At 60.7% G+C, this 21,673-nt stretch overlaps 1 protein-coding gene across 8 annotated transcripts in view; it reads left to right on the forward strand.

The window, feature by feature from the left end:
• The first annotated feature begins 2,462 nt into the window (after positions 1-2,462).
• The window catches only part of PPFIA1 (PTPRF interacting protein alpha 1), a 51,789-nt gene continuing 32,578 nt past the window's right edge, over positions 2,463-21,673 (forward strand). For 4 of the 8 annotated variants that reach the window (XM_036029826.1, XM_036029828.1, XM_036029827.1 and 1 more), the window contains exons 1-9: positions 2,464-2,674; positions 3,961-4,224; positions 17,304-17,405; positions 17,756-17,920; positions 18,312-18,386; positions 18,764-18,865; positions 19,330-19,551; positions 19,979-20,125; positions 21,221-21,355. In XM_036029826.1, coding sequence (XP_035885719.1) covers positions 3,961-4,224; positions 17,304-17,405; positions 17,756-17,920; positions 18,312-18,386; positions 18,764-18,865; positions 19,330-19,551; positions 19,979-20,125; positions 21,221-21,355 — 1,212 coding nt within the window. In that variant the 5' untranslated portion in view covers positions 2,464-2,674. Of the gene's footprint in view, positions 2,675-3,960; positions 4,225-17,303; positions 17,406-17,755; positions 17,921-18,311; positions 18,387-18,763; positions 18,866-19,329; positions 19,552-19,978; positions 20,126-21,220; positions 21,356-21,673 lie in introns of all 8 variants that reach the window. The other 4 variants (XM_036029830.1, XM_036029831.1, XM_036029825.1 and 1 more) reach the window with 3 other exon arrangements.

Below are 21,673 nucleotides of genomic sequence, written 5' to 3' on the forward strand. Positions count from 1 at the left end.
TTTATTTAAGAGAAGGGAGGCCCTGGCTGGAGTAGCTCAGTGGATTGAGCAAGGGCTGTGAACCAAAGCATGGCAGGTTCGATTCCCAGTCAGGGCACATGCCTGGGTTGCAGGCCACGGCCCCCAGCAACCACGCATTGATGTTTCTCTTTCTCTCTCTTTCTCCCTCCCTTCCCTCTCTAAAAAGAAATAAATTTTTAAAAAAGAGAGGGGAAAGGAGAGAGAAAGAGAGGGAGAGAAACATCAATGTGTGGTTGCCTCTCACGTGCCCCCTACTGGGGACTTAGCCTGCAACCCTGGCATGTGCCCTGCCTGGGAATCAAACTGGTGAACTCCCAGTTTGCAGGCCGGCACTCAGTTCACCGAGCCACACCAGCCAGGGCGGTTTTTTTCCCTCCTTTAGAAATTAGGGCATACTTTACCTATTAGTGTACAGTTGTGTGAGTTTTGACAAACGTGTACGGTCTTGTAACTACCACCACAAACAGGAAACGGAATTTTGCCTGTGATTAGATGCTTATCAAAATATGCCTGAGAGTGTCACAGTTTTCTGTCGTTTGGAAGTGCAGTGATTTAACCAGGCTCTTTTGTTGGCCAATTAGGTTGTGTACAATTTCCTCTTACTGATTTTGCAATCAGTGGGGAGGAGAGTGAAATGAATGAATGAATGAATGAATGAAAATGAGTGAAATCAGGCATCTCATTCTCTTGGAGCCACACCAAATGGGCTTCTCCCTTCTCTTCTTGGAAAACTGCTCACTCTTCGAGACGCAGCTCCGACGTTATCGCCTCTGTGAAGTCCCCGCGATGCCAGCTGGAGTGCTGGCTCCCCCTTCTCCTGCGGCCCCGCAGTACCGGGCACGCGCTGTGTCTAGGACAGATATTGCAGGAGTCTGTTTCTCGTCTCCCCTCCAGGCTGTGCACTGGCAGGAAGCGAGCTCCTGGCTCTGCGTTCCCCAAACCTAGCCCATGCCTGGCTCGTGGGGCCCTGCAAATATTCATGAAATGAACATTCCACCTCGTTGAAGTAAGTTTGGGTGTTTTGCTATTTTCTTGGGAGACAAGTACTTTACGAGCATGGTGCCAGCACGGGGCTGAATGAATCAAACTGGCACATGTAGGGAGAGCCGGAAACTTCCCTCCGTTCCAGACCCTGGGTCAGGTGCAAATTCATGTTTATGTGCCATCACTCAATAAATAGTTATAAAGAGAAAAAGAGCTATGGTCCTGGACTCCGGGAGTGAAGAAAGCCATCCCGAGGGAGCGCCTGTCCTTGGCGGGCTCACAAGGGGGAATCAAAGAATCCGCCTCGGTGGGGTTCAGATTCCCTCACACAGTCTTTGCTTACTTCGCTAAGGCAGGGGCTCCTGGCTCCTCACCAACACAGCCAGACAGCGGCCAGCGGCGCCTGGCAGCCATGCCCTGCCACTTCTGGTTTGTGAAAAGTCTGTGCCCCAGCCGCCAGACCCCGAGGGGCAGCGCCTGCTCCGTGTATGGCAGGTGGTTGTATCAATCGGTACTGTGCCCGCAGGGTCTAGCACAGCTCTAGCACGGAGCCAGTGTTTAAAAAGGTTTGAGTCCAGACAAAGCACGAATATGAATACGGACCAAAATGTTTGATACAATGTTGCTTTATCCGGATTCAAAATTGAACACGGATGAAAATGATCGCCATTCGCAGAGGTCCTTCCCAACCGGGTTCTCAGCTGCTCTTTGCACGTGTTCTACTTATTGGGAAAGCCCCGGGGCAGTGCTGCATCATTTTCCCATCCTCGAGATGAGGCGCTGAGTCCCAGACAGGTTCTCCTGAGAGGCTCAGGCGCACATTGCAAGCAGTATCTGCTGGGAGCTGCACCGGGCGTGCCCGGCTCCAAAGCCTGCGCTCTCGACCCGGTGCCAGGAGACTCAACTTCAAACGCCGGGCAACTCTGCCTCGTCCAGCACAGCAGGTAAAGCTAGGGCAACGGCTCTTGCGTAGAAACCGCGATCTTCCGAGTAAGCTCGGGAGGCGACACCGCGGGCTCCAACCTGCTGCCAGCAGGTGACTTCCGCCCGTGCGTACTCTCCTGCAAGGTGTGGAGACGTGGCGTTGGGAAGCGTCAGGCTCAGAATAGACGCTCGATAACGACTTTGGCGTCCTCGCGCTGTAGAAGGGGACTTACGGGCACTCTGGAGGTGGAAGATGCTCCGAACAGGACACCAAGTTCGGAGCCCTGCACCGCAGCTCAGCAGGGACAAACCCCACCTGGGCTGCCCCGTGAGGGCGGGGCCTGGGGGCGGGGCTCCTCCCAGCGTCCAGCCAATCGGCGCCCGGGAGGCCCAGACCGTCCCACCTGAGGAGGCGGCGCTTGCGCACTCAGCCTCCGTGGTCCTTTCCCCAACGCCCCTCCCGGGGGCGGGGCGGCCCGGCGGCGCTCAGCGCTGACGCTACGCCGACGCGCCCGACGTCGGGCACGTTGACGCCGGCGACGCGCAGCCGGGCCCGCTCCTCCTGCGCTCCGCCAGTGTCCGGCCGCGGGCCGGCCTTAGTGACTGGGGGCAGCGGGCCCGGGGCCGCGGGCGCGGGGCGGGCGCGGGCGCAGGCTGCCTTCGTCAGGCCCCGAGCTCGCCTGGAGCGAGCAGCCGCCCGCGAGCCACCGCGGAGCCTCCTCGCCCGCTCCCGCCGGCGAGCAAGGTGAGCGAGCGGGAGACTGAGGCAGGCTGGGGCGGAGCGGGGCCCCAGGCGCCGGGCCCTGCCCAGGGCGCCCGCTTCCCGTAAATGTCAGCCTCGGGGCAAGGGCGCGCTGCGGCGGACGGGCGCCGGGGGCGAGGCTTGCGGCCCGAGGCCGGTCGGGAGAGCCCCTGGAGCGCCCGCAGGGACCCCGGCGGGACCCCGGGAGAACGCGACCCCGCGCGCGCCTGGAGGGTCGAACTCTGGGGGCCGCGCGCCTGCCCCAGCGCCCTGGCAACCTGAGCGTCCTAGTAACCCCAGCGCCCCGGTAACCCCCAGCGTCGAGCGCGAAGGGTGAACACCTGTGGCCGCAGGACGCCTGGACCTAGGCTGGTTTCTGGCTATAGACAGTTTTCCCTGTTTTGGGTTTTGGGTATTTGGCAGCGCTTGGTGTGTACGTGTGCGGGACAGAGATCGTGTGTGCCTGACAGAGGGCGTGGGCACCCTCTCCGGGGTCTGCCGACCTCGGAGTAGCGCCGGCAGCCTTGGTAACCGCCCCCCTTCCCCTTCCCCTTCCCCTGTCATTATATTTGAGACACCTAATAGCCTCTCATATCTCACCTTTCACTTTTCCTTCTCAGCCATCCACGGCTGTCTCGGCCAGCTATATTTCCACTGTGGAATTTTTTGGGGGAGGGGGGTCAGTTAACTTCCGTAAGTTAGATGGTCGGGGCAACTGTTGCAGCCCTGAAAAACACATCCGCCAGCCCTTAAGTAACCCAGCCCTTTCAGCGCTCCCCAAATCCAGCCCAAGGATCCAGGGGGCCGGCGGTCCTCCCCAAGGAGCTGACGGCACGCATTCCTGGAAGAGGCCTGATGGGTTCTGCGCTCGTCAGTTTTACTGGCTGGCTGCTCCGTCTCTGCTTTTCCCGGGGCCTGATTGGGTGGCGTGTGTTTCCACTTTCTCTCCCCCACCGGGAAATAGAAAAAAAAAAAAAGCTACAGAAGCACACTTGTTTTCAACATCTAGGAAGTGCAGCTTTGCAAACACACGCAGGGTCTGTTCTTTAAGTGAGAGGCAGCCTTTGGTCTTCCCTTCCCCTGCGCTGGATCCTCACCTGCGAACGGGTGTCTCCCTGTGGTTCAGGGTCTGGGGGTGTCGTTTCCCCCGTTCGCTGTGCCCAGAGTCCAGCCGTCGGATCTGACGAGGAGGCTGTCACTGATTAACCGCAGGTAGCTGTAAAGTCGCAGGTGCGTCGGAGCCTTTGCCGTGCACTTAATAACGGGAGCCTGGGTTCTTCTCTTTCAAGATGATGTGCGAGGTGATGCCCACCATCAGCGAAGCGGAAGGCTCCCCGGGGGGGAGCGGGAGCCACGGGCCCAGCTCCCCCGCGCCGCCGGACGCGGACGCGCACTTCGAGCAGCTGATGGTCTCCATGCTGGAGGAGAGGGACCGCCTTCTCGACACCCTGCGGGAGACTCAGGAGACGCTGGCCCTGACGCAGGGCAAGCTGCATGAGGTCAGCCACGAGAGAGACTCCCTGCAGAGGCAGCTGAACACCGCTCTGCCGCAGGTACGGACGGATGCGGCTGCTCGGTGCCTTCCCACTGAGCGGTCTCTCCCTCTCTCTCTCTCTCTCTCTCTCTCCCCCCCCCCTTCCCCCCCCCTCCTTCCCCCTCTCCCCCGCGGTGCCGCCTCCTTGGTGGTGGTGGTGGTTTCAGATGTGCGTTCTGCAGAGCCGTTCGTGAACCGGGGTCCTGGTGTCTGTGAGGCAGAGGCAGAGTAGGCTCCTGAGGGTTACCCCACTCAGGAGGAACGGACTGTGCGCCCCGAAAGTCGGTCGTGGGAGGCACCTCACCACTCACGGCCCTCGGGGCAGCTGGAGGCGCTGCCCGGATCTGGGGTCGCGCTCAAAGGCTTTGAAAGGGGACTCGGAGCCGCCGAGCCACATGGCGCCTTTCCATCGGTGTCTCCCGCCACTCCTTACCAAGTGTGCTTCCCGCGGGTAGTATCGTGCATTTCCATTTCCTGATGAAATGTAACAGAAACATAGGGTTGATTTCACAGGGAAAATGCTCTTGCAGTCCATTTTCATCAGAACACCTGTGTTTTGTCAGCGACGTTTGTTCTAGGAACTGGAAGACCGGACATCGATTCCTTTGGAATCCTCTCCTTGGCAGGTGAGAAGTACGGCGCTCAGACTCACCCTGCAGTTGTTCCTCTGAGCCCGTTAGGTCTGGACCTGGGTTTCGCAGCCTTTTCTCACGGAGCCGAGTGGGGCCTTAGTGATGGGTAGAGGGAGGAGACGTCACCGGAGCGCCAGGTAAAAGGTGCAGAGCAGCACAGGCGATAGGAAGGTGGCTTGGGCGTCTGAGACCCGTTTACTGGTTCAGGACGGCTGCCTCGGTGGTGCTTTCCGGTGGACCCGAGTGAGCCTCGTCGGCCTCTCCCGGCGGTCCGGGTGCCAAGTCCTGAACAGGCCAGCGAGGGCCTCGACGCACTCCTTGGCCACAAGCGGCGCTCCTGGGGGGTCGTTGGGCCAAACGTTTGGGTTTCTCTTTTTAGCAGCAGAAGTTTGATGTTAATGCTATAATGTTCCCTTTCTTTGGAGAAGAGAATCATGGAGTTTTTTCTCATTTCAGTCTTCTAAATTACCAAGTTGTTTTAGGTCGTATTTTATTATGAGACGCTTCAAAGGATTGGTCAGATTACGTTTTGCCAGGATTTCCGTGCATTTGTACATCTTGTCAGTTTCTTGGTTTGGTCTGGCTTTTTTTTTTTTTTTTTTTGTGATCGTGTCTGTTTCAGCGTAGTTTGAGGCGCGCACACTGAAGCGCACGTCGAGTGCTCAGACGCGAGGCCGTTTTGGGAGGAGGAAAACGAGGACACGGTGGGCACCGGGTGTCCGTGCGACCCGGAACGCTCCCTGAGCCCAGAGTGCGACGGTGGCTCACCTCGCCTCCCCTCCTGCGCGCCGAGTCCCGCGTGTCGGAAACGCAGGGACCGCTAAGCAGACGCTTCTCAGACGTGGCCCTTTGCTGGCATTTCCGCACGTGCGGCGGCGGCGGCGTAGCCGGAGAGGAGGCCTGAGGGTGAGGGACGGCGTCTGTGCTCCCGGCGCATCGTGTGGGTGAGTCATCACCGGCCTTAAAAACCAGTTACCACGCGCGTCAGAGAAGCTCACGAACCGTGAACGCACGCTCGGTGTGGTTTCCACAGAGCGGACACACTCTTGCGACCACCGGCCGCGTGGAGGAAGAGGACGTTCCCACGCTTCCCGGAAGCTGCTCCTGCCCGTGCCCGGCGGCCGGGCCGCAGAGCTGCCCGCGGTTCGGGCTCCGCTGTCGATTGCGTTGCCGTGGTCCTGACTTCACTCGGCGTTACGTGTGTGAGACCCATCCGCGCGGTCTCCCGTGGCTTTGCCCGTCCGCCCCTGCTGTCCGCTGGCTCGGGCGCGGATGACGCACCGCGACGTGCCTTTCCTGCCGGTCGTGGGCGTCCGGGCCGTTTCTGGTGCGTGCCGCGCTGCCCTGAAGACCTCGGTGTCTCTTGGACGTGCACACGTGCATGTCCCTGTCGGGTGTGTTCCAGGAGTGACGGCGTGCGTGTGGTCGGCCGCAGAGGACACTGCCCGGAGCGGCGCTGCCGGTTCGTGCTGCCGCCCACAGCGCGGGAGCCCCCGGGGGCCTCTCACCCGCGGTTTGGCCGGCTCGCTCGTCCTTGCGGTCTGGAGGCTGAGGGGTAGAAGGACGCGGAGGGCGGAGTGGACACGCTCTTCCCTGGCGACCAGGCGTCATGTGTGTGGCAGAGCCGCGCTGCGCGTGTTCTGTGGCTGGCGGCTCTTTTCTCGTGAGGGGGTTGTCTCCCGCCCGTGTTGCGGGTGGGCTGTCTCTGTCGCTTCTGACTGAACCCAAGGGCTTCTCAGACGCGCTGAGTCCCAGTAAGCACGGCGGGGTTTCTCTTACCCTCGGGTGCGGTGCCTCTTCACTCCCCCTGTGGTGCCTGCCTCGGCCGAGGACACGCTCACGGGTTTTAGAGGGAGGGCACGGGAGGGGGGAGAGGGACTTGGGTCAGTTGTGCCTTGCACGCCCCCTGTCCTGGCACAGCCCGCAACCCAGGCATGTGCCTGACTGGGAGTTGACCTTTGGTTTGCAAGACAACTCTCCAGCCAAGTGAGCCACACGGCCAGGGCACTTGGTGGTGTCATCTGATACGTAGAAGTTTCTGTTTTAATGAAGCCCGACGGATGCCCCTTGTTCACTGGAAGGTGCCGTGAAGTTCGTGAGGATGCTTTCCTGTGAGAGCTCCCGTGTTTTACCTGCAGCCCGCCGACACTGGCTGGTTGGTGGTGTGTGTGCCGGGTAGGGGCCGAGGTTCTGCTTCTCCCCCTGCAGTACATGGAGGTCCCGTCGGCCCCACACGATCGATCAAGACGACCTCCCCGGCGCGCGGCCCCGTCGTCCCTGTCACACACCGGGTGTGTGGGGGTCTGTGTCTGGTCTCCCCTGTGCCCCCCGACCCTCCTGCTGCCTCTACACGAGGGCCACCCCGTGTGAACCCCGCGGATGTGGTCTCGGCACCCCGGGATTCAGGTTCCCCCGCTTCGCTGTGGCTCAGGGTTACCTGGCTGATCCGCACCCTCTGTTTCCAGATATGTCTTAGGACCTGCTCCGCAGTCTCTCCCCAGAAAATGTGCTGGAATTCTGAGATTGCGTTTAATGAATAAACCTGCATGGGGAGTAATGACATCTTTGTTAAAAAAAATTTTTATTATCGTTCTATGACAGTTGTCCCCATTTGCCCCGTTGCTGTCTCTTGCCCTGCCCCCCCACCCTGCCCCCGCATTCAGGCCCCACGCTGCTGTCCGTGGGCCATTCATTCCCTTGACCAGCCCCTTCCGCCTCTTTCCTCCCTCCCCCGCTCCCCTCTGGTCACTGTCTGCTCCTTGTTTCCCCGCCTCTGGTTCTGTTTTGTTGGTTGGTTTTGTGGATGAGGTTCCACTCGGGGGTGAGGTCCTACGGTCTTGGTCTCTCCCCGCCCGGCTGGCTTCACCTAGCACAGTGCCCTCCGGCAGGTCCACGCTGTTGCGAAAGTGCTGCTTTGATAACGAAGGTGCTTTATCAAAGACGGCACCTTCTGCTTGCCGGGCTTGGTGACCAGGCTGTGCTGGTCCCATAGAACCGGGTGGCCAGTGTTCCGTGCCTTCTCTGTCTCTGCCGAGTAGTGTTCCATCGTGCGAGCGACCAGCGGCGGGATGGACCGTGCTTGCTGCAGCGTTGCGGGCTTCGGGAACGGCCACATGTCCCTCCACAGTTGCACCGGCTGGCTCGCCAGCACCGGCTCACCCGCACAGCTTGCCATCTCCGGAGGCAGCCCTGCCTCCTCCTCCTGTGCATCCGCGCCTTCAGGGGTCTGTGTGGGACCGAGCCTTCCGCTCCTGGCTGACTCTCGGGGTACGGGCCACTGGGGGTCCTGGTGTCCGTGCTCCCAGGAGGCAGAGGGCCCTGTGCTCTGGGCGCCGACACAGTGCAGCCCTCTCCGCGGGAGCACTGGCTGTGAGACGTGCCCCGGCAGGGGAGCAATGGGAAGGAGGGACACCGCCAGGCGGCACGAAGCAGGCTGCCCGTGGCACCTGTGACCCCGGAGCGACCCGGGAAAGCCTCGGAGGGTCACTTTTGGGCTGACATCCCAAGGCGGAGCAGAGCCAGCTGTGAGCTCTTTCTCAGCCCGGGGCCAGCAAGACCTTGGCCGGGGCTCAGGCCGTGGAGGCGGGGCCAGTGCTCCCTGAAGAGAAGGCGGGGAGGAGAGGGCAGCGGGCGAGGGTGGCCGGGGGTCGGCTAGAGCCTGGCCGGCTGAGAGGTGGGGTCTGCATCGTGTGCGAGCTGCGGGGGGCCCGGCTGGAGGGCCGAGGAGGTGTGGGGGCCTTCAGGTCGTGCCGGTGCTGCTAGAGAACGGGTCGGGGGTGGGGCCGGAGGGGACTCGAGGCAGAAACCGTGGGTTAGAGTGGTCACTTCTTCTTGATAGGTTGCCTCTCGCACGCCCCCTGACGGGGGCCCAACCCACAGCCCAGGCATGTGCCGGGACACCTTGCGGGCTGACACACAACCCACTGAGCCCCACCGGCCAGGGCTGGAGCGGTCACTTCCAACACCCGTGTCGGGCTATGGAGTTAGTGCTTTCGGCAAAAATCGAAAACCCCTTCACCTCACTCATCCCGTAAAGCACAGAATGGCACCCGTTCTACTTCATACGCAGAGACACACGGTGTTTTAATGACACACACGTGCGTGCGCGTGCGTGCGTGTCGTGCAGACAGCACCGTGCTCAGGCAGTCGCGGAGAGCCTGCAGCGGGGCAGCCGCTGCTGTGGGGGCAGCACACTCGCCCTGCAGCGAGGGCGCGCAGCCCAGACGCGCTCCTGCCTGTGTGGGGGAGGCGGAGGCTCGGGCGGCTGTCGGTTCCGGCCGAGCGAAGTGACGCGCGGCCAGAAGCACCGGCCGTGTTCACCTGCTTGTGGGGGGCAGCTCCTTCCACGGTTCTGGCGGCTGTGGGGCTCCTCCCCTCCCGCTCGGTCTCACGCCCGGCCTGAGCACCACCGGGGAGACCTCCACGGGGGAGACCTTCATGGGGGAGACCTCCACGGGGGTGCGCTTTGGGCTCCTTAAACTCGGCATTGGCTTAAACCGTCTCCTCCCGCCTCAGCCCCTGCTGCCGGAACCGTCGAGTTTTCGGGTAGCCGGTGGGTCGGCGGTCAGAAGCCAGGGACGCAGCTCTGCTCCTTCCCACGCTGCCCGCTCCTCCCGTCTCCAGGTCCTGTGGGGCGCCCCACGCGGGTCCCGCCCGCCCCTGTGGTCCACGGGGGAGGCCTGGACCCTGTCCTCCACCAGTGGACTCCAGCAGCACGCCCCCCTGCCGGGCTGTGGGCAGTTCCTGCACGCCGAGGGCCCGCGTGGGCGCTGTCCTCTCGGAGAACGCCTCCCCCTGTGATTGGCCGGCTTGCTGTTGGAGAGCCGCTTCTGCCCTCAGGGACGCTCGTCCTCTGACCCAGCAGTTTCACTTCCGCCCGGCAAAGGGGCTCCCGCCCAGAGGAACCCCCACGCATAGCATGCTCACTGCAGCAACCGCACTGTAGTCACAGTGTTCGCTGGTCGGAAGACGGCTGTGAGGGTGACAGGCGCCGGTGAGAAGCCATCTCCAAGTGTGAATAATGTGTAATTGCTGTCTGCGGGGGCTAGCGCCTCCTGCTGCCTCCAGCCTCGCTGCCTTGCCCCGTTTCTGGCGTCGCTTTGAGGGGGCTGGTTTCCAGGGCCTCCCTTGGGCCGGGAGGTGGTGGCTGCAGACCCCCTCCCCCTTTGACTTTCTCTGCTCTTCCCCGAACTCCGGGGGCGCCCTCAGCCTGGGCGTGGTGGCCTCCTCGTGGCTGGGGCGCTTCCCGGCTGTGTCAGGGTCCATGGCGTCCCTGTCCGAGCCATTGCCAATGCTGAGAGCTGCCCAGCAGTGACCTCCCAGCTGCTGGCCCTCCTCCCGGACGAACCGACACCCCCGTGTGACGCGGGCCCGTCGTCCTCTTTCTCTCTCGGGGGCTGTGCACGCTGCCTGGGGGTCCTTCAGGGCACCGTAGCACCGCATGCAGTGTCCCGTGCGCGCTCACACTGTCCCCTCGGGCTGGCTCCCGCGTCCTGTGGCCGCGGCGCTGTCAGCCTTTCAATGCGCCATTGTTTCCTGGTGCAGAAGTCTGTCCCAGGCCCACTTGGTGTTTTTCCTGCCTCGTCTGAAAGCGTGCCCCTCGGGAGCCCTGGTTCCTCTCGGGGGGAGAGGTGTTTAGAAGTCAGTGTCTGGGGCGAGACTGGCTCAGGGTGGGGGTCGGCGTCTCTCAGGTCAGTTTGGGGGACAGACCTAGACACGCACGTCCATAGCAAGACCGTTCCGGTACAAGGTAACACTTAGCTTTGCCCCAATTTATTCTCTGTTTCTTTTTGTTTTTAATTTTTAAACTCTGCAGGTGTTTTTTAAGATTTGTTATTTATTTTTAGAGAGAGGCAAAGGGAGAGAGAAAGAGAAACATCAGTGTGTGGCTGCCTCTTGAGCACCTCCCACTGGGGACCTGGCCCATAACCCAGGCCTGTGCCCTGACTGGGAATCGAACCGGCGACCCTTCAGTTCGTAGGCCTGCACTCAGTCCACTGAGCCACACCAGCCAGGGCTACTTTATATCTCTTGTCTTCCAGTGATATTAGCGCTATTTTCTTTACCCTATGGTATACATAGAATAGTTCCAGAATTTTAGTACCGTGTTGTCACACTGAATGAAGTTTTAGAATTGTTTTGCAGTTCTTTTGTGTTTTAGAATGATATAGCTCAAGAATGCGTGCACACCGACCCTCGAACAGCGTGGGTTTGGGCTGTGTGGGCCACTTGCGTGGGGACTGTTTCCAGTGAACACACACAGCATGCAAGTGTATCTTCCTTAGGCTTTTTTGTTCCATGTTACTTTCTCTGGCTCCCTTTTGTGAGAACACAGTATGCAACATAACATGCCAAATGTGTGCTGGTTGTGTGTGATTGCTGAGGCTTCCGGTCAAGAGTAGTTGTGAGTAGTTACGGGCTTTACATAGATTTTTGCTGTGTGTGAGGGGTTGGTGCTGCTACCCCCCCCCCCCACATTATTCAAGGGTCAGGTGTAGTTAGAATAATGGGATTTAAATATTTTTATTCATTTTCAGAGAGAAGGGAAGGGAGGGAGGAGCAGAGGGAGAGAAACATCTGACCTGGCCCACAACCCAGGCATGTGCCCTGACGGGGAATTGAACTGGTGACCTTTTGATTTGCAGGCCAGCGTTCAATCCACTGAGCCACACCAGCCAGGGCAAAACAGTGGGTTTTAAAGCAATGCGAAATAACATAACCATATAAAATTTGATACACAATTAGGTTCATTTGTTTTTGTTTATTCTTGATTTCAGGGTTTGCATTTTTTTTAGAGTTCATTGTTTTTCAAAGCACATTTATGTGATTCAAAAATCGGGACCGTAGAACTAAGCATACTCAGAAGTCTTGCGGCCCCGCCCCTGCCCTCCCACCTGGGGTCGGTGGGTGACCACGTGTCCTGGGTTTCCCTGCCACCTGGAGCAGCTCGTAGTGGCGCCTGTTCTAGAAAGGAAGCAGAGGCGGGGCTTTGCTGCATCGGCTGATGCCAATTTAAAGATGCGGACAAAATGTCCCCACTTTGTAGGTTTTCCCTGTGGCTGGAAGTAAGCTCTTGGCCGCGTCCCCGGACTTGGATGGGGGCTCACTCGGCTCACGCGGCAGGAAGGCCGCCCGCCCGCCCGCCCGGAGCTCTCGCTCCTGGCTCTCAGAACCTCATTCCTGTTCCGAGGAGGAAATTTCATTTTGCTCTGAAAATAAATCTGGGAGCTTGGAGCATATCGCTTATTTCCAGGTTTTTCTGCTTTGCAAGTGGCTAATGATCCGTGCTGCCTGTGTAGTGTCAAACTGTTGCCAGCTGTAACATAAAGGTTGATCTCACACGGTGGTGCGCTGAAGCTATGGAGTCCTGCACGTGAAAGTTGGAGTTCCACTGGAGACTGGCTGGTGTTTCTGAGCCACTGCCTCTTGAAGTCTCGCCGTGCTGGTGAGCTGGGGCCGTTGCCCTTGCAGCCCGCACTGGGCCTGGGGCGTCGCCGGGGACAACCAGCACGGGTGCCGCAAGACCCGGGGTGAGAGAAGCCCCCCACAGGAGGCGGACGTGCACGCTGGGGCGCCCCGCAGCCGGCACCACATCGGCCCGTCGCCCACACCCGGTCCGCGCGCTGCGGGAGGCGCCGGGGAGTGCGAGCCTCGAGGCTGGACGTGGGCCGCTTCTCGTGGGCTCCGAGTGTCGGGCGCGCAGACAGGGACCACTGACGTCTGCCACGCGCCCGGCAGGGAGCCGACTGCACCGAGACCCTGCTGCAGAGCTGCCTCATGGCCTCTGGCCAGGGTGGAGCGGGGGTAGAAGCGCATCACTTCCCTGCACAACTGAAAGAAGGACAGCCACCAGTTTAAAAACAGAAGAACTGCCGGAAACTCCAACGGTGTGGCAGCCCGACAACCGAGGGGTTGAAGGAGGAACAGTCACTCAGACCGGCAGGAAGGGCAGAGAGGGCGTGGCAAGGCGGTGGCTGGCGGACGTGGCTGGTGAACCGGGTGGTCCCACATTCACGCAGGATGATCCTGCAGGAAGAACTGGGGAGCGAGACAGGCCACACCACCCAGGGTTCCAGCACCGGGCAAATACAGCCTCAGAACCTCTGGCTGGAAAAACCTGTGGGGGTGTGGGGGTGTGGCGGTGGGAGAAACTCCCAGTCTCACCAGAGAGTTTGTTGGAGGGGTCCACGGGGTCCTAGAATGTACACAAGCCCACCTACCCAGGAATCAGCACCTCAGAGGGTTCAGTTTGCTTGTGGATAGCAGGGGAGGTGACTAAAAGCCAGCTGAGAGGTGAAAAAGTGGCATTGTTCCCTCTCGGACCCCCTCCCCCACATACAGCACCATAGTGCAGTGAGGGGGTGCCCCGCCCTGGTGAACACCTAAGGCTCTGCCCCTTACAGCATAACAGGTGCACTGAAAGTAAGAAATATGGCCCAAGTAAAAGAACAGGTTAAAGCTCCAGAAAAAAAAAAAAAACTAAGCGAAGAGATAGCCAACCTAGCAGATGCGGAGTTCAACCCACTGGTGAGCAGGGTGCTCACGGACATGCGTGAGTACAGCTGCAAAGCAAAGGCAGCGGTGAAGGCTGCACAAAGGGAAATGAAGGAAAATGCACAGGGAACCAGCAGTGACAGGAAGGGAACCTGGACTCAGATCAACAGTTTGGAGCAAAAGGAAGGAATAAACATTGAACAAGAACAGAATGAAGAAACAAGAATTGAAAAAAAATGAGGAGAGGCTTAGGAACCCCTGGGATGTTCCAACACCCGAATCATAGGGGTGCCAGAAGGAGAAGAGGAAGAGCAAGAAACTGAAAATTTACTTGAACAAATAGTGAAGGAGAACTTCCCCAATCTGGCGAAGGAAATAGACATACAAGTCCAGGGAGCTCAGAGAGTCCCAAAGAAGTTGGACCCAAAGAGGAACACACCAAGGTACATCATAGTTAAACTACCCAAGATTAAAGATAAGGGGAGAATCTTAAAAGCAGCAAGAAGAAAGAAGACAGTTACGTCCAAAGGAGTGCCCATAGACTGTTGGCTGACTTCTCAAAAGAAACCCTGCAGGCAAGAAGGGGCTGGAAAGGAACATTCCAAGTCATGAAAGACAAGGACCTACATCCGAGATGACTCTACCCAGCAAAGCTTTCATTTAGAATGGAAAGGCAGATAGAGTGCTTCCCAGATAAGGTCAAGTTAAAGGAGTTCATCATCACCAAGCCCTCGTTACATGAAATGTTAAAGGGTCTTATCTACAAAAAAGAAAATCAAAACTACGACCAGTAAAATGATAGCAGACTGACAACTATCGACAACTGAACCTTAAAAAAACAAAACTAAGCAAACAACTAGAACAGGAACAGAACACAGAAATGGAGATCGCAGGAGGGTTATCAGCGAGGTGTGGAAGGGAGAGAGGGGAGAAGGTACAGGAAAAAGAAGCATAGATGGTGGGTAGAAAACAGAAGAGGAGGAGGGTAAGAACAGTGTAGGAAATGGAGAAGCTGAAGAGCTTACATGTATGACCCGTGGACATGAACTAAGGGGGGGAATGCCGGTGGGAGGGGGTGCAGGACTGAGGGGGAAAGGGGGGAGAAAAAATGGGACGGCCGTAATAGTGTAGTTAATAAAATACATTAAAGCAAAGGAAAGTCAGGAAACACCTTGGCACTGTAGATGGTTCACCCACCGAACTAGACTGGGACAGCGAGACTTAAGTTGATCAAAGAGGAAAAAGACCAAGAACTGGGTTGCCAGTCCCTTGTGCTCAGCGGCAGCGCGCAGCCCCACAGCGGACGAGCCCCACTGGGCACGGGCCGGGGCCGCAGGGCACCCCGCTGACTCCCGGGGAGGAGGAGACCGGCCGCAGCAGACTCATGGGACCGGTGGTGGGAAGGGAGGAAGGCCAGGAGCGACAGCCTTGTGCGCGCGGGTCCTCCGAGCCTGGCCTGGGGCGGCCGAGCCGCGGCCGGGAGCTGGAGAGAGGGGGCTGGCGCCCAGCGCGGGCGGCTCAGCAGCCGCCCCTCCGGCCTGTGGGACCCAGGTGTTTGTTGTTGGGAAGCAGCAGCATCAGCAACAGCCAGGGCAGGCTCCTCCTCCCCCCGCCCCCCAAGATGGTTTCGAGCAGCCGTGAATGACAGCTGTGCACGAGGTGTCCTGTGGCAGGAGAGCGGCATCTTGGGTGGTCTGCTGACTTGGGCTGTCTGATCTGAGACTGAGGGTGGAATGTGGTCGATGCGGAGGGCCGAGGAGCCCCTGGGTAGACTGTTGCCCCGCCGCAGGCACGCCGGCAGTGGGGTGGCTGGCTGCTGCGCGCTGGCCCCTCCAGGCTGCCTGCAGCGGGCAGTCGGAGAGCAGGCACCCGGCCGAGTGTCGCTACCTGTCTGCAGGTAGACTCCCCCACCCCGTCTCCCCCCGGTATCCGTAGGTCAAGGTGGGTAAGTCAGCCGGGAAAGTGGTCCGCGCAAGCTGTCCACGGGACCTGCGCCTCCCTTTCCTCGGCCCTCACCTCGTCTCTGAGCCCCGGCACTCTCCTCGGGCAGGTAAGGACAGTCACTGCGGTATTCGTGTCTCCTCTCCAGTCTTCACCCGAGCGCATGCGCGCTTGTGCAGAGAGGGCAAGGAGAGACACACTGACTGGGCCCCTCGGACACACGCCCTGACCTGCGACCTGTGACCTTTCAGCCCGTGGGACCACGGTCCGGCCGCGGAGCCACGCTGGCCAGGGCAGTGGTCCTTTTATTAGCGGCTGTTCGCTGAGTGTCCGCCATGGGTCAGCCACCAGCCGAAGGCCGGACACTCAGCCATTTGGGGATTAAACGAGCGAACAGCCGGCACCTGCTGCCCTTGTGCCCTGTGGCGTGCAGGGTCTCCCCGAGGCTGCGGCAGCACCGTCGGGCACACTGTCTGTGGGCAGCGCTGGGAGGCAGGGGCGGCTCCGTGCCCGCTGTGTGGGGGGGTGCTGCGCCCCGGAGAGGCCTGGGCGCTCCCGCACAGCCCGCGGGCGATAAATCCCGTCGGGGCGACAGTGCCAGGGCCCAGAGTCCTGCTCCGCAGGGCAGGATGGGCCCCAGACTCAGCCTCAGGGAGGCCCGGCGCCGGCCCGGACATGCGGGATTTGGGTTCTTTAGCTGAGAACGTTTGTGTCACTTGCAGCTTCCCCGGGCCCTGCACGCATTCTCCGCCTTCGACTGGGTCCTTTCTGTGTCGGAGCAGCTGCACTTGGTGTCCACGGGCCCACAGAGGGAGCTTGTGTGGGGGGGGTCCATGGCCCCACAGTGCCCGCCCGCCACTCTGGCTGCACTGTCCCTGGGACCCCACGTGGTGCCTGGCGCTCTTCACTGTGTTTCAAGGAGGAGTGTGAGGGCCCCAGACTGGAAACATGGCCTTTCTGACGTCAAGTGGGGCGGGGGGCGGGGCGTGTCTGCCGGTCACCTGAGTGAGCGGTAGAAGAGGCCCATTCAGGAAGGAGTCGTGGGCGGTTAGAAGAAAGGGTTCAAGCTGGAAGGAATGTGCATCCCAGGGTCATTTTCTTGTGCAAACCACGGAAATACTTGTTCTTCCGAAAGCTTAGCAGTGAATCCGGAGCTTGCATGCGAGCACATTCCTGCCGGCAGGTCCTGCGTGCGGTGTGCAAACCCAAAGGTCCGGCACGTCCCTCCTCCCGTCCACGCTGAGGCTCCATGCGGCTGCGCGTCCGTGCAGGAGGCGGGGCCGTTGCTGGAGCCCTGACGTGTGAACACGAGAGCCTGTGTGCTGGGGTCTGCGGGCGAGGCGGCCCGTGGAGCTGGCCTGAAAGTGTCGCCTGGGGCCCGGGGGGCTGACGGGGTCCCTGGGCTGCGCCACCGCTGCCGTCTCCTCGGCCCCGCACTCGCCTCCGGCTCACCCGTCGGAAGGAGGGAGCGCCCGCCCCTTCACCCTCCAGCTCGCTCCTCTCAGAACCAGAGCACTCGAGGGACAGTGAATCCTTTAATGCTAGTCTTGTCGCCGGCTTTTCAGGTATCTCGCTTGCGCGTCCTGGGTCAGACGGGCTTCGGGGTAGCCCTGCCCGTCAGGTCCTGAGGAGGGCGGTTTCGGCGGCGAAGCTCACTCTGCCGTCAAGGAACTGGTTCGTGGGTGAACTGCCACCTGCCACCTGTTTGTACCTAGACTGTGTGGAATTACCTGGATCAGCCACTTCTCATAGTTTGAATGTCAGATGACGAAGTGAACCTTCATCCTTTCTTTTTCCTTTAGAGGGAGGCATTTTAAAACATACAGAAGCACTGGCACGTCATTTTAATTACCCCGGAGGAGTTTTGCTCCTCTGAAACCTGGCAGGCGGTCTGCGTTCAGGGGGCCGGTGTGGTCCCGGGCTCCTGGTCGGACCCCTCCTCCCCTGGAGTGGGACCGGCGTCCCTCTGGCCGGCCGTGGGCCGGACGGAAGTCCGTCCTAAAGGGCCCGCCCCCCTGTCCTCGTCCCCTAGGAGTTCGCAGCGCTGACGAAGGAACTGAACGTGTGCCGGGAGCAGCTCCTGGAGCGGGAGGAGGAGATCGCCGAGCTGAAGGCAGAGAGGAACAACACCCGGGTCAGTGGGGGGCCCTCGCTGGGCGCGCCTTTGCCTCGGGGCCACCGCCGGGGTCCGAGCCTGGCGCCTCCAAAGACCACCCTCCCTCTGGCGCGGCCTGGCTTCCAGTGCGGCGCCCCACACCCCCGGGCCGGGTTGGCCGGTGTGCTCGGGCTTGCTCCCTGCGCGGGATGAGAAGGGCTGGTGCTTGAGCCCGTCGGAGGGGGCTGGGTCTGACGGCACACTGGACGGAGAGGGGTCCAGCTCGTCCCGGGACGAAGGCATGAGAGCGGAGGGAGCCGTTTGCCCAGATTCGGGGTGGGTGGTGCCCGGAGTGCTCTGTGACCCGCCCGCCTCGGCCTCTCCTGCAGCTGCTGCTGGAGCACCTGGAGTGCCTGGTCTCCCGGCACGAGCGCTCGCTGCGCATGACCGTGGTGAAGAGGCAGGCCCAGTCCCCGGCGGGCGTGTCCAGCGAGGTGGAGGTCCTCAAGGCGCTCAAGTCCTTGTTCGAGCACCACAAAGCTCTGGACGAAAAGGTACCACGAGCCGCGAGGTGGCGGTTCTGGACTTGGACACGCGGTGTCACCAGGCGGGCCTGCGCACGCCCCATGGAGCAGCTTGCGAGTTCTTCTGAACTGTTCGCGTGGGAAGACAGAGTTCTGTGTAGTTAGAGAGTGTTGGTTGGCATTGATGTCTTAAAACGTATGCTGTTCAGTTTATTGATTTGTTATTAAGGATTGGATAGTACATTTAGGGGGAACATTTTTCTAAAACTTAAAGCTATTAAGCTGTTAGGCAAACATTAACGTCAGTGAAAGACATTACGTTATTCTATTATGTCGTATTACAGTAATAGGGTATTAGAGTAACTGTTCGTTAAGACTTAAATAAACACGCACGCACAAAGTCCGCCCCTTGAACTTCCAGGTGAGAGAGCGCTTACGAGTGGCACTGGAAAGGTGCAGCCTGTTAGAGGAAGAGCTGGGTGCCACGCACAAGGAGGTAAGCCTGAGGAGCCGTCGCGTGGCTCGACGTGAGGGCTTTGCGTTTTTACCTGGATTTGAAAAAGAATTAGGGGAACTGGAGCAGCGGGTACCAGAGGGTGTTGGCCTTTCAGAGTGGGGACCAGCCCCTCCGGGTCATGTTAACGTCACGTGAACTGGAGTTTCATTTCCGAGTTGCAGGGTCTCTTCAGGACTCGCTTGCCCAGCAGACGGTGAATTCTGATTTTATTAATAACCTGGTTACATCCAGGATGAGTGACATCACCATGTATCTGATTTTATCTCGTGTTCGCAGTTCGTAGTTGTGTTTTTCCAAAAGGAGTCCTGCTGCCTTCACTCACTCCTTTGCTCTCACGTTCCACTCTGTGGTTTTAGCTGATGATCCTTAAAGAGCAGAACAATCAGAAGAAAACACTGGCGGACGGGGTGCTTGACATGAACCACGAGCCAGAAAGCACGCCGAGCACGAATGGAAAGGCAAGTCTTGGGGTGCTCTGTGCCCCGCTCTGGTCCCTGGGCTCCCGGGGCTGCCATGTGTGCAGGGCTGCCGGGAGGGCTGCGGCTGCAGCTACACCAAGGCCTCACATGCTCACATGTGCTCGTGCACACCCTGCAGTCCAGCAGCTGGCATAGATCGGTTTTTTACACGATGCTTTCATCTATCTTTAATTTATTTTCAGAGAGAGGGGGAAGGAGAAAGAAAGTGAGAAACATCAGTGTGTGGTTGTCTCTTACACGCCCCCTACTGGGGACCTGGCCCACAACCCAGGCATGTGCCCTGACTGGGCATCGAACTGGCGACCCTTTGGTTCACAGGCCGGCACTTAGTGCACTGAGCCACACCAGCCGGGGCCCATAAATCAGTTTTGACTCTGCCAGTTTCCCAGAAGGGCTTGGTTCCCAGCTCGTCAAACAAGCTACCTAAGAACTTCCCCCGTCAGAGATCTTCGGATGGCTCCCTGAGCCACGAGGAGGACCTTGCGAAGGTCGTGGAGCTGCAGGAGGTCATCGATAAGCAGTCGCGGGAGCAAGGGCAGATGAAGGAGCGCCTGGCCACCCTGTCCTCCCACGTGGCGGAGCTGGAGGAGGACCTGGACACGGCCCGGAAGGACCTCATCAAGTCGGAGGAGGCGAACACCAAGCTGCAGCGGGACGCGCGCGAGGTGAGGCCCCCCTTCCCCGGGAGCTCCGGGGCCGGGGATGTGTGCGGCTGTTCCGGCTCGCGCCTCGTCCCTCATGCCCCCCGTCATGTGCAACCCCCGGGCCGTTGCACGCACGCAGCAAACAGAACGGTGCCGTGCGGCTGGCAGGCGGCCTCCCGGAGTCGGTGGTCCAGTCTCCTCTCCCTGAGGTCTCCACGGGCAGAGCACGGTTGGCGGCCGCCTCGTTCCTGCCGCCTCCGCTGTGCTGGGGTTTCCCGCTGACGCGCACTCGAGCGCAGGGACGTCGGTGTCTGCCGCGCGCCCATCCACGCTGTCACCCCTGTCCGTGCAGTTCGGGGGACGCGGCTTTCATGTCTGACCCGCAGGTCCGGGTCAGTCCGTTTCTCCCCTCACGCACATCCCTATGCTCTGTGCTGCCCCCGCGCAGGCCGCGGCCCAGAAGGAGGACATGGAGGAGAGGATCACCACGCTGGAGAAGCGCTACCTGGCGGCGCAGCGCGAGGCCGCCTCCGTGCACGACCTCAACGACCGGCTGGAGAACGAGATCGCCAACAAGGAGGCCGCGCGCCGGCAGGTATGGCTCCCCCGGCGCGGGTCTGCCCTCTGCCTTTCTCCTGTGACCCCTGCTGCTGTGACACGCAGCAGTGGGTCTTCCGGTTCACGGAGCTGTGCTCCTGGCTCTTCCTCCTGCCTTGTTTCAAACGGACGTGAACCTGCCGTTGGTCGGCACTCCTCACCAAAGGGACAGAGAGGGGCAGAGAACTCAGAAGCACTCGCTGCTCCTGCGAGACTGGGGTCGGTGTGCTAGCGCGGGAAGGGCGGAGGCGGAGCCGCAGCCCGCAGGGAGCTCCTGTGGCCTCGCGAGCCGCTGCCACCCCGCTGTGCGTCCTCCGGAGGCGCGGGCAGTGGGGTGAGCCGGGCAGTCAGGGGCGAGCCGCAAAAGCCAAGCCCGATTCTTACAGGTGGAGTGGGTGCGTCTGGCGTGCCGTAGAGTGTGTCGTTAGGGCCAGAAATAAAAAGGGTTGACCGTTAGGCAGCCGCTGTAAGTTGTGGCATTGGAGAGCAGGCCCGGTGCCCACAGATGCGAGTCGGGTTGGAAAGCACGACGGGCCGCGTGCGCGGGCACTCGCCCGCGGGGGATGGGCTGCGGGGACACCGACGCCCGCCCGCGGGAGCCCGCACCTGCAGGCGCCTTCTGCATGCGCTTTCCCAAGATCCTTTTGTCTGAGTTCCCTGTGTCGGAGTTGTCCAGAGTAGGAGGGTTTTTTGAAAAGAAAAGCCACACGTTTACAAAAGTGACCTGAGAGGCGTTTCAAGGCGCACTTTTGGGAGGCCAGCATTGCAGAGGAGACGAAAGCCGTGCTGCGGCTCCAGGCCGCGGCGGTCAGCTGTCGGGGGCGGGGGGATGGGGAGACGGCCCGACGGCCCCAGAGAATGACCGGGTGCCGCAGGGAGCAGGGCTTCCTCCCGAAGAGGAGCGACGCTCCAGGAGGGCAGCGCTCTGGCCCGAGACAGCGGGGGCGGGGGGCCCCCCTGGGGCGGGAGGGCGTTGGTGGGGGGCAGCTGCCTGAGCGCTGGGTGGGTGGGTGGCGGCGCTCGGACCTGCCGCCAGTGCCACAGCGGACGCGGCTGGAGGACCCCTCCCACTCGCCCCCCGTTCTCTCCGCAGACCGAGGACAAGAACCGCCAGCTGCAGGAGCGCCTGGAGCTGGCGGAGCAGAAGCTGCAGCAGACCCTGCGGAAGGCGGAGACGCTGCCGGAGGTGGAGGCCGAGCTGGCACAGCGGGTGGCCGCCCTCTCCAAGGTGCCGCCCTGGGCCTCCTCCCCTGCGCGGTGGGGGTGGGCCGGGAGGGCGGGTCGCTCCTGGGCCTCGTCGGTCCTGGGGCTTCGGGGCTGTCCGGGATAGCCAGACTGGCTTCTGGTGCTGTTTCCTCTGGGGCTGGAGCGCTTCCCAGGTGTCAGACGGTGCCCCCCTTTCCTGTTGTCCGGTGTGTCCCGTGTCAGTTCCCCTCCAGTTTGTGTGCCGTGCGTGTCTGTCCCCGTGGGGGCGGTCACGGAGTCCCTGCTCCCGGGGGTGCGCGCCCAGCACAGAGCTGAGCACGGCAGCTCCGTGGGAAGGGGG

Source organism: Phyllostomus discolor, chromosome 6, assembly GCF_004126475.2.
Source record: "Phyllostomus discolor isolate MPI-MPIP mPhyDis1 chromosome 6, mPhyDis1.pri.v3, whole genome shotgun sequence".
Classification (NCBI taxonomy): domain Eukaryota; kingdom Metazoa; phylum Chordata; class Mammalia; order Chiroptera; family Phyllostomidae; genus Phyllostomus; species Phyllostomus discolor.